General features: G+C 41.1%; 1 protein-coding gene across 1 annotated transcript; it reads right to left on the bottom strand.

Annotated features, from left to right (window-relative positions):
* Positions 1-4,089: 4,089 nt before the first annotated feature.
* LOC142257016 (hyaluronan synthase 1-like) lies at positions 4,090-12,495 on the bottom strand. Its single transcript, XM_075329062.1, has 5 exons — positions 12,458-12,495; positions 8,729-9,602; positions 7,495-7,720; positions 6,826-6,958; positions 4,090-5,481 (listed from the first exon to the last, which is right to left on the bottom strand). The coding sequence occupies exons 2-5, from the start codon at positions 9,554-9,556 to the stop codon at positions 4,809-4,811; spliced, it is 1,860 nt and encodes a 619-aa protein (XP_075185177.1). The 5' UTR covers positions 9,557-9,602; positions 12,458-12,495; the 3' UTR covers positions 4,090-4,808.
* Between the last annotated feature and the right edge of the window lie 317 nt (positions 12,496-12,812).

Here is a 12,812-nt window from a genome sequence, read left to right as displayed (position 1 = left end):
AAAGGAATGGGAAAAGAAAGGAACGGAAGGGAAAGGAATCGGAATGGAAAGGAATGAGAAGGAAAGCAAAGGAACAGGAAAGGAATGGGAAGGAATGGGAATGGAAAAGAATGGGAAAGGAAAGGAATCGGAAATGGAAAGGAATAGGACTGGAAAAGAATGGGAAAGGAAATGAATTGGAAAGGAAAGGAACAGTTAAGGAACAGGAAAGGAATGTCAAAGAAAAGGAACAAGAAAGGAAAGGAATGGGAAAGGAAAAGAATAGGAATCGAAAGGAATGGAATGGGAAAGAAAAGGAATGGGAATAGATAGGTACAGGAAAGGAAAGGAAAGGAAAGGGAAAGGAATGGGAATGGAATGAAATGGGAATGGAAAGGAATAGTAAAGGAAAGGAATGGGAGAAGAAAGGAATGGAAAGGAATGGGAAAGGAATGGGAATGGAATGAAATGGGAATGGAAAGGAATAGTAAAGGAAAGGAATGGGAAAAGAAAGGAATGGAAAGGAATGGGATTGGAAAGCAATGGGAAAGTAACAAGAATAGAAAGGAATGGGAAGGAAATCAACAGGAAAGGAAAAGAACTGGAAAGGAAAGGACAGGGAAACTGGGTATTGCTCAGGAAATTATACCCACTCTTCCTAGAGTCTGAGAGTTTTATGTTACTATTTCTGTTATAGAGAAGAAACCTCTCTGATTTATACAGTAAATTGGTCCAATATAAAGTAATTGCTGCACATTTTGGAATGATACGAAGTGACAGAAAATCATTTAGCTCACGTCAAAATATTCAGTAAACTAATTAAAATCGTAATTCACTTTCCTCATCAAACATAATTATCCTTGAGCTTAAGTTGCTAAAGTTTTTTTTTCTGCTGATTTGTGTTTGCTTTTGTGGAAACTATGGGAGTGATAATCACACAGCGAGGTTTACAGGGTGTAAATGACTGGCTATAAAATCAGTGTAAGCAGCTATTCCGGGAGGGAGACCCTGGTAGACGTCTGCCAGAGTCGGAGCATTACTTACTGCTAGGGATAATAAGATTAGGTCACTGTAGCTGATCTTGGTTGCCAACTCAAAATAGCTGGTAACGTCTTACATTGGACACCAAAGTAAACTTGTGACTTGGTGTGTTTGTCTGAACCATATCACTGACAGTCAACACCAAGCAGAGAACCACATCACTGACAGTCAACACCAAGCAGAGAACCATATCACTGACACCTGACATCGGGCAGAGAACCATATCACTGACACCTGACATCGGGCAGAGAACCATATCACTGACAGCCGACACCGACAGAGAACCATATCAATGACAGCCGATCCGGGCAGAGAACTATATGACTGACAGCCAACATAGGCAGAGAACCATATCACTGACAGCCAACACTGGGCAGAGAACCATATCACTGACAGCTGACACCGAGCAGAGAACCGTATCACTGACAGACGATATCGAGCAGAGAACCATATCACTGACAGCCAACACTGGGTAGAGATCCATATCACTGACAGTCGATACCGGGCAGAGAACCATATCACTGACAGCCAACACCAGGCAGAGAACCATATCACTGACAGCTGACACCAAGCAGAGAACCATATCACTGACAGCCAACACTTGGTAGAGAACCATATCACTGACCGTCAACACCAAGCAGAGAACCATATCACAGACTGCCAACACCAGCAGAGAACCATATTACTGACTGCCAACACCAAGCAGAGAACCATATCAGTGACAGCCGACACCAAGCAGAGAACTATATCAATGACAGCCAACACTGGCAGAGAACCATATCAATGACAGCCGACACAGGGTAGAGAACCATATCAGTGACAGCCGACACCAAGCAGAGAACCCTCTCACTGACAGCCGACACCGAGCAGAGAACCATATCACTGACCAGCCGATATCGAGCAGAGAACCATATCACTGACAGCTGACACCAAGCAGAGAACCATATCACTGACAGCCAACACTTGGTAAAGAACCATATCACTGACAGCCAACACCGGGCAGAGAACCATACCACAGACAGCCAACACCAGCAGAGAACCATATTACTGACAGCCAACACCAAGCAGAGAACCATATCAGTGACAGCCGACACCAAGCAGAGAACCATATCAATGACAGCCAACACTTGGTATAGAACCATATCACTGACCGTCAACACCAAGCAGAAAACCATATCACAGACAGCCAACACTGGCAGAGAACCATATCAGTGACAGTCAACACCAAGCAGAGAACCATATCAATGACAGCCAACACTGACAGAGAACCATATCAATGACAGCTTACACCGAGTAGAGAACCATATCAGTGACAGCCGACTCCAAGCAGAGAACCCTCTCACTGACAGCCGACACCGGGTAGAGAACCATATCACTGACAGCCAAAACCAAGCAGAGAACCATATCACTGACAGCCAACACCAGGCAGAGAACCATATCACTGACAGCCGATATCGGGCAGAGAACCATATCACTGACAGCTGACACTTGGTAGAGAACCATATCACTGATAGCCAACACTTGGTAGAGAACCATATCACTGACCGTCAACACCAAGCAGAGAACCATATCACTGACAGCCAACATCAGCAGAGCACCATATTACTGACAGCCAACACCGGCAGAGAACCATATTACTGACAGCCAACACCGGGCAGAGAACCATATCACAGACAGCCAACACTGGGCAGAGAACGATATCACTGACAGCCAACACCAAGCAGAGAACCATATCAGTGACAACCGACACCAAGCAGAGAACGATATCATTGACAGCTGACACCGGGCAGAGAATTACATCATTGACAGGTGACACCAAGCAGAGAACCATATAACTGACATTGATAGAAGATGACAGCTGGTGCTCAAAAAGTTTCAGGAGAACCTGCAGCAGAATGTCTGTGATAGGAGTTGACAGTTGGTGCTCATAAAGTTTCAGGAGAACTTGCAGCAGAATGTCTGTGATAGGAGTTGACAGTTGGTGCTCATAATGTTTCAGGAGAACTTGCAGCAGAATGTCTGTGATAGGAGTTGACAGTTGGTGCTCATAATGTTTCAGGAGAACTTGCAGCAGAATGTCTGTGATAGGAGTTGACAGTTGGTGCTCATAATGTTTCAGGAGAACTTGCAGCAGAATGTCTGTGTCAGTCTTTAGCTCCTCCCCTCTCCAGCAAACTTTATGAGCACCAACTGTTATCTCTTATCTCATTAATGGGAAAGCCTGTCTTCACTGAATTTACATTTTACAGATTTTACCCATGAACTGAGAATGAAAGATCAATCCAGGAGGAGAAAGAAGCAAATTTCTCTGATGAGATATATTACAAAGTTGCTTATTTTGATGTCTACAATTTATTTATGAGATATTAATTAAATAATGGTTAATCAGTGCCACAAATGGTCCAGTCACTGTTGGACATCGTCACTTGCCTTACAGTAGAGGTCATCCGAGGTGGTGCATAGCAGCGACGTAATGTGTTGCCTATAACAGGCAAGCCAAAGTCAGCTGGCTAGAGAAGAAGACGCTGTAGGAGCGGAGAAAGGTGAGAAGAATATTCTTTTTTTAATGTGTTCGAGAATGGGGAACATTTTTACTGGATGGGGCCGGAGGGAGGACATTAAACCCAGAAGGGGCCCTGGATGGGTGACATTAATACTGGGTGTGTTACTGTCATGATGATTGGGGAGACAGGGGAACAGGAGCTCCTAAACTGGCCCTCAGAATATGGGGACCCTAGTTATCCCTTATCCCAGAGTTACGTCTGAAGGTGAAAATGTCCGAGCCGCCTTCCTGACCCTGCTCCTGCCCAGTCCTGGTCTTTTATACCCGTCCCCCCTTACACCAGGGGAGGGCCGGAACAGCAGTGTGATAAAACCAATAGAGGAAGACAAACAGGGGAAACCAAAACTCTATCTCACACCACACTCACACACAGGTATAAGATAAGCGGTAAGGAGGAAAATAAGAGCAGGGAGGAAATATCATAAAATTGTTTATGGTATCAGTACAATTGTTAAAATATATTTTTTAGCTTTGTATGCCGAAATAGAAAAGCAAAGAAGCCGTGATTAATAAAAAATAAACATTTTATTCTCAATAAAAACACAACAATTAAATAAATAATAATATAAAACCTATACGTATAATTGTCATTATGTACAAATATTTCACCAACGCTGGGGCCGTGAACGAAACATAAAAAAATTGTTTTTATTTATTGTATTTTTTGAAAAATACTAATAATATTTATAGCATTAGTCTTTATTATACATATATATTTTTTATCAGTGAGATTGCCATCATGGTTTTTTGGCAACTTCAGAATCTGTTGGTGTGCCTGTGACTGTAAACGCATTCTGTAGTAGAAACCCAAAAGAAGAAGTTTTCCGTAACCCCAAAAGCAGCGATAATTATTCTTCCCTGAGCCGCCTTCTAATTACATGGGTAGCAGGAGACAGGATCTTCCATTGGTCCAAGACTTGACTTTTCCGTTAAGTCACAAAAAGCCTAAGATGGCAATAAACAGCACTGGTTCTTTTTGCATCTAACTGTAGGCAACACTTGACATCATCGAGGATCCCATAACTACCATGCACACCAAGATAAAACCAACAAATTAGGACTAATAAAAAAAAGACGCGATATTGGAAGCCATTTTGAAAAAAGATGGTTCGAGAACAATGGAACCATCACATTCTTAGTATGGTCTTCTTCAGGTTTCCTTACATCTTGGCTAATACTTCTGGCAGTATGTGCTTCATGATCTGTTGGATTGACTCAACCTTGGTCAATTCTCAATGTCGTAGTAATCTCGCCTCTTTCTGCAGCAACGTCTGATCCAAATCCAGTAGAGGCCAACCATTAGTAACCAGTAACCGGCGTAAGCAGCAGCTCCGTAGATCAAGTAGTTTTTCTCAGCATCTAGAAGTCTACAGTCTGTACAAAGGGACATCATGATGATGGTATAGATCAGTCCTGCCAAGAGAATTCCCCACCAAATGGACAGGGGAAGAAGAGGGATATAGTTGCCCACCATCTTCTTCCGACCAGACGTTCCCCAGCTACTTTTGTTCATGGTAAGAATGGCAAAGTACTTAGTTGGAAGGAGGCCGGCCATATACAGCACGGCATACAAGGACATGAATATCATGACCATGTTACGTCGAAGGAAGCACGCATACAAAGCTTTGATGGTGGCAATGAGTTGGATGGTGAGTAGAACCCACATGATGTCCCACAAGTGGCAGCTGAAGAAGAGTTTTATGACTGTTGCGGTAACAAAAAATGGAAAGATGCCAGCAATGATTGACTCATAGGTCATCCACAGGTGATGCTTGTGCCACCACAGGGCATTGTATAACCACTCCCGGAAGTAAGACTTGGTCCAACGAGTCTGTTGGTTCAGCCAACGCAGGAATTGGGCAGGAGTCTCAGAATAGCATTTTGATCGTGCAGTGTACCTGTAAATAAATTAGATTTTTATTAGAAATGTTTTGTAATTTTTATTAGCCATTTCAAATACCCAAATGCCAATTAAGAAAAAAATCAAGCATCAGAGGTTAAAACCGATGAATAGACATCTATATGACGTTGAATTACCTTAGATTGGGTACTGTCATTTAACAAAACAATATAGTCAAAAGTGGACAAGCCCTTAAAATGTTTGTGCAATGCCGGCACCTCTGTAGAGTCGCCAACTTACTCACCACCCTAGCCAGGTGGTGTCCTCCCTAGCACTCCCCCGGCTATCTACATGTGCTGCTGCCTCCTTCACCTCCTGGACCCTGTACATATCGCACAGTGTTCTCAGGAGTACACCAAAGATGAGTGTGCGAACACCGGCCCTCCTCTTAAAGGGTCAATGTGCTATTTCCAGAAAATGCTTCTCTGCCTATGGCTGAGAGGCACAGTGCATTAGAGGCACCCACCCATTAGGGAAGGTGCCTGCACAATGCTTCTAGTTAGTCATTCAGTCTCCAGTCTACTACCTAGCTAATTGTCAGGTCCTGTGCTCTTGCCCTGTTATCCATGTGTCCGGCTCCAGTACCTGCCTCCCCATTCCTGTCTATCTCTGTTGTGCCCACTATACCTGTCTGTACCCACCTGTCCAGCCTGCCATAGTCATCCCACCTATATCTGAGTCTGTCACCAGTCCTGGGGGTCAGCTGCCACAGTCCCATTTACTGCTATGAGATGAGAGTGGTACCTGGCGTCTGCCTGGCATCTGCCTCCCACTAAAGGGTAAACCTGGGACTCCCCCTGTGGTCCAGTGGGTCTATTAATCCCGCTCACTGCCCCTACATCGGCCGCGAACGTTACACTTTGATTCTGGTCACAATGTAAAGGAATATTCCCAGTTTGGATATATTTGCTCCTCAATTTTCAAAACTCCCATACGCGACACAAGGTAGGGCACCGTTGGACGCGCCATAAATGTCGGAGATGGGAATACCTCTTTAATACTTTATACATATCAGTTTTAACTTTCCATTTAAACATATTGTGTTGATCTAGAAGAAGGCAATAATGAGTATATAACGAAGCCACAACCAGCTAGTGACCACATTAGGAACAAGGGAGCACCTCCTCTCAACGGCTTTGACCAAGTTGACCAATGTTCAACTCGAATGATGGATTCAAAACTAGTTTTCAAGGATTACGTGTACCGTGTATTCTAATTCTGTACATCCTTTTCATTTCGACTTTGTTCTAGAAGAACATCTTGGGTGGTCTTCAATACATTATTTTTTTTTTATCACCATCCAGCTTTCTTTTTTTAGAATTGCCAACTTTTTGATACTCACTTAGTTGCGTAGCCGATACTGAGCATTCTGTTGGTCAGATGTCTATCATCTCCAAAAGTGCAATGGGTTCCCAAAAACTTCTGGTTATACCAAGACTCAAGGAAAGTCTGAAGAAGGTCATTTCGGTACAGACCTGAAAATCAATTGAAATTTATGATTTATTAACAATGATTCAAAAATTGAGAAATGTGAAATGTTCACGTTATTTGCTGTATCATAAATTATGGCTTGCCTTAAGCTGAGCTGGATCTGTAAAGAACTAAGAAAACACCCTAAAGCGTCTCTAAAAAATGATATGTATTTTGAGAAATGTTGAGCTTTTAGTCACCACACCCTTATTTGCTAACATGATGGTGCACAAGTTTCCACCACTCAATAATGGATGCAGAACGTAGGCAATATCCCTCCTCCCAAACTGCTTCTCAAACCCCCCTAAAATATTACTTGGCTGCACTGGTCATATGTGCTGTAGACCAAACAATTTTAGCCTAGTGCTGATAGGCTGAATAACCCTTATCCTGGAAAACTCCTTAAAGTCAAAAACATCCACTGTCAACATCATACATGGTTTGGAGGAACTTCCGACAGTAGGAAAGCATTTCAGTTTCTACTTGAGACTTCGACTTACATTTTTCAGATTCTACGAAACCCCAAAATATGAAGACCTACCTAGAGGACCACTGATGCAGGAGACACAGTCAAAGTAGGATTGACAAGCTCGTTCCACATTAAAGGCGATCCAATATCTCAGACTGCTCATGAAACTTATGTAGGAATCCGAGAGGTTCAGGATGCGCACGTCTCCTCCTACGGCTCCATATCGATCATTCGACTCCAAGACCTTTACCAGTTCCACGGTAGCCAATGGGTCTAGTTTTGTATCTGAGTCGCACACCTAAATCATAATTTCCTGTTAGTTAATATCCAATTATAAATTATGCATCATATGCTCATCAAGCTTCAAAACCAACGTGCCATATATGCCCATGTCTCAGTAAGAGTTGATCAACCTTGTTTCCCAAAAAAAACCACAACCGGTATTGTACACTATTGTAATTTTTCTCCAATAAGCTAATTACTTAAGTTCTATTGGTTGAGAATAATGTTGTCATTAACCCCTCTCCTGCTCTAGGAATTACGCTGATCTACAAGTGGTTTCAGGTCATTAGCAGAAACCAGTGGTCAGATGAAAAATATTCACCAGGAAGGTGGCTGGTTAGGTGAAGCTCTGGTCATCTAAAAACGTAAGATGTTTGTCTTACCGGGACATAGTCAACACTATCTCCTAGACCTTTGAAGGCCGTGTACATGACTTCTCTCTTTTGAGACCACTTTTGCATGATGCAAATAGTGCTGACTATTTTTTACCAATAAGCTAATTATATAAGTGTCATTTGTTGAGTATAATGTGGTCATCAACCCCTCTCACGTCCTCTTAATAGGAATTACGCTGACCTACAAGTGGTTTCGGGTTATTGGCAAAAACAATTGGTCAGTTGAAAAATATGCACCAAAAAGTGGCTGGTTGATTGAAGCTCTTGGGCCTCAAGTCACTCCTCTGTCACTCATAATATTGGTGTCTTTCCTTGTTGGATCTACTAGCCGCCCATTGACTGGTAGAAACTGCAACCACCACCCTCTATCACAGTGTTCCTCAACTCCAGTCCTCAAGGCCCACCAAAAGATCAGGTTTTCAGGATTTCCTTAGCATTGGACAGGTGATGGAATTGTTCTCTGTACAATACTGTGAAATCCTGAAACCATGATCTGTTGGTGGGCCTTGAGGAGTGGAGTTGAGGAACACTCCTCTATAGCTTTATCTTGAGAGCAAAAGCTACCACACATGCTCTCTAGTTTCATCCCAGGTTAGTCGGCAACTAAAAGCATAAGATGTTTGTCTTACCTGGACATAGTCCACGCTATCTCCTAGAGCTTTGAAGGCCGTGTACATGACTTCTCTCTTTCCACCCCACTTTTGCATGATGCAGACACATCGCTTTGTCTTAATAAGAGTCTGAATATCATGTCTGGTGGGATCTTCCATTTCAATTTCTGCGTACACTGGCAATGGCTCTTCTTGTAGTTGGTCACCAAATTGATCCATTCCAATAGTATACGGCCCAGAATTAGTTATGCTTTTATCATACAAGGTGTCCTCTCTAACGTCAGCATAGATACCATTCTGATACAAATCTTCTTGGGGCATCATGTCTGTTGGACCATAGAATTTTTCGGCAGTGTCTTTGTCCCAGTGATGGTAATTGTTTTTCCATTCATACGTTCCTACGTCTTCTTTGGAAAAAACTTCTTTGAACATGTCCATCATGTATCGGTCATCCGGGCTATTACCGTCAATTATCATGATGATTCGAAGTTTGTCTGGGGGGTACTCGGTGTTCTTGACAGACTCTAGGCACTCTCGTAAATAAACAGGATCTTCCTGGTAGGCAGATATTGTCAAGGCCACAGATTTGGTATATGAGGCGGGTACACCACTTCTTCTCATCCTCCTGTGCTCCAGATAAGCAAAAAAACTCTGGATCATCAGATGGGCCGATAGAAAGGCACCATAGATGCCAAAGGCCATAATTCTAAACTCATCTGTGGCTAGGGGTATGCTGTCAACAAACGCCCATAATACCCCAGCAAGAACGAGAAACGCAAAGGAGAAAGTCACTATTCTTCGAACTGCGCCCACCCAAGGGCGGTCATCCTTTTCTATATCGGCCATTTTTTTTTAAGGACTCTCAACTGTGAGAGAGGTTTGAGAGATGTGTCTGCAAAAGAAAATGAAAAACAAGCATTATTTGACATTGTTGATTCCAATAAATAAAAACTAAGGATGAACTTGAAGCAGAGCTCAGTTTGGTAGCCATCTTAACCGATTTGACCCTAGTGGTCAATCGGCAGGGTCGTTAGCTTCAACCTCCTTTCAGTTGGAAAGGTATTTGGTTTATGATGACTAAGTGAAAAGTGTAATGTTGTCTCAGTTTGCAAAGGTGCTAATATCTGCTTTTTCATACATTTTAGCCAGCTGTATGTCCCTCCGAGCGTAAAAATGTTGTTCAACCGGTACGTAGGCTTCAGTCAACTAGTTCCATCAAGTCTGGAGGCTTCAGGTGTCCTCAACTAAATTTTTTTCTTTATTTTTGCAAAGCTTCTGGCTTGCTTAATAAAAGAACGAGTACATTTGTTCTTTGCTAATATATTTGCATAGTTGCCAATAACCAGAGCCAAGTAGATGTTGCTCGGGTTGAACATTCAGAGACACAGGGGTGGATTACGGCACAGGTAAAAGGGGAAATTACTCAAGGTCTCTACCTTCTATTGACTTTTAGACATCCTAAAGTAACTTAGAAGATGGAGACCAAGAGAATTTCGCAGGTCAGGATGGACCTTATCAAAGGAGCTTGTACTTTGCCCATGTTGGTGGTCACCAGAGCTCCACTACTTGGCTCATGCTACCTATAAGTTGTCTGCTGATTTGGGATCTATATGATACTGTTTGACCTAGCTCAAAACAATGGAGACCGAGAGAATTTCGCAGGTCAGGATGGACCTTATCAAGGAACTTGTACTTTGCCCATGTTGGTGGTCACCAGAGCTCCACCACTTGGCTGATGCTACTTGTAAGTTGTATACTGATTTGGGATCTATATGATACTGTTTGACCTAGCTCAAGAGGATGGAGACCAAGGGGAGTTCACAGGTCAGGATGGAGCTTATCAAAGAGCTTGAACTTTGCCCACGTTGGTGGTCACATACCTTTACCAGTTAGCTAATAATACTTGTAAGTTGTCTGATGATTTGGGATCTATATGATACTTTTTGACCTAGCTCAAGAGCATGGAAACCAAGAGGATTTCACAGGTCAGGATTGACCTTATCAAGCAGCTTGTACTTTGCCCATGTTGGTGGTCACCAGAGCTCCACCACTTGGCTGATGGTCCTTATAAGTTGTCTGCTGATTTGTGATCTATATGATACTGTTTGAACTAGCTCAAGAGGATGGAGACCCAGAGCATTTCTTTGGTTAGAATGGACCTTATCAATGACCTTGACTTTGCCCAAATTGGTGGTCACCAGAACTTCACCACTTGGCTGATGGTCCTTGAAAGTTGACTGCTGATTTGGGATCTATATGATACTGTTATAAAGCACAGGATTTCACTCTTACTTGGTTACCTTTGGCACTATATGTAGCTGGTATTACTAGACACTGTATGGTACTATTATTTCAGCATTATATTTGAGCACTATTTGTAATGGTCGTTAAAGAACACCATATAACCTTATTCCTTTAGCACTATTTGGAGCTATTTTTAAAGGACACCATATAGCGCTATTATTTTTGCACCATTTGGAACTATCTTTAAAGAACACCATATAGTGCTATTACTTTAGCTCTGTATGAAACATTATTTTTATCACTGCCATCCAAAAATTCCTGGAAAAACAGCTCATTTTCACTTGTGTCCAAAAACACAATTATTTGCGTCCATTATTTTTTTTTTTAAAGCTGGAGAAGCCGACATAGACTATTGTAATGATTATTCTACAGGTCACCGTCATTAGTAATTATTAGTATATTCCGCGCGATAAACATTGATTATAATGTTACTGATCTACAAGGGGTCCGAATCATGATATGTAGGGGGGAGGAGGGTCTATGTCTCTTTTTTCCCCCAAAAGTCTTCAACATGGCGCACACGGTCCATAAATGCAGTGAAAAGAATCACAAATGCTCTTTAGTTTTGCCTTTTTGTGCAAAAAGCCGTTAAAATGATGCAAAAGTTTGCGAAAAAATTTCAGACGTGCATAAAATCATTCCAAGGGAGGACTGGAGAATATCATGGCAAAAATGTTGTGACATTTTATGAAAACACAGTTGATAAATAAATCAAAAATACCTGGAAAAAGTAAAAATAAATAAATAAATAAAATAATAATAATAATAATAATAAAAATTAAAAATATATATAAAAAATAAAATAAAAAAATAAAAAATATATGTACTGTATATATATACATATATATATATATATATATATATATATATATATATATATATATATACACCAGTGTATATATTTATATATGTATATATAAATAATATTTTTTTTTAAAGCATTATTTTTATTTATTTTTCCCCAGGTATTTATAGCTGCAAATACACACACACACACACACATACACACACACACACACACACATATCTATAATCTATCTATCTATATATATATATATATATATATATACAAATGCACACACATATATATATCTATATATATATCTATATATATATATGTATATATACCGTATATATATATATATGTATATATGCCGTATATATATACATATATATATATATATATATATATACCGTGTGTATATATATATAAAATATATATAATATATATATATATATATATAAAAATCTATATGTATAGATATAAAACCAAAACCAAAAAAAAATGGTGCACAAGAGTAGGATAAGCTTTAAAATACGCAAAAATGAAAAAAGGAAAAAAACATGAAATACTTTATTTATCTATCCCTCTATGTATCCATCATCCATATATTCAATCTTCCCCACATTCCTATGTATATATCCCCCTAGCATTTTTCTTACCGGCTCAGCCGCGTGGCTCCACTTTGGCTGTTTCTGGCACAGTCTCCCTCCTCCCCGCAGTGTTTCTGCTTTAATACAGGGGACACACCTAAAAAACGTCATCACTACGTAATAGCTGAAAGACGTCGCTAATGTTCTTTCTGTGGACTAAGTCTTGCAGGATTTTTTGACACAAACCTCACATACCAGTCACACGGTCCACTCCACAGACTTTGTCCTATAAGCCCCTCAGCATACCCCAGGTGTTGGTGCCCCCGAGGACTCTACCATGCCCCTCTCCTCTGTGTCCTGAGAGCTACAACCTTTAACTTTTCCATCAAATTAGCCATACAAGGGACTGTTTTTTTTCATCAGG

The sequence above is a fragment of the Anomaloglossus baeobatrachus genome, chromosome 11 (assembly GCF_048569485.1).
Source record: "Anomaloglossus baeobatrachus isolate aAnoBae1 chromosome 11, aAnoBae1.hap1, whole genome shotgun sequence".
In the NCBI taxonomy this organism is placed as follows: Eukaryota; Metazoa; Chordata; class Amphibia; order Anura; family Aromobatidae; genus Anomaloglossus; species Anomaloglossus baeobatrachus.
This window is presented reverse-complemented; position numbering and strand designations above follow the sequence as displayed.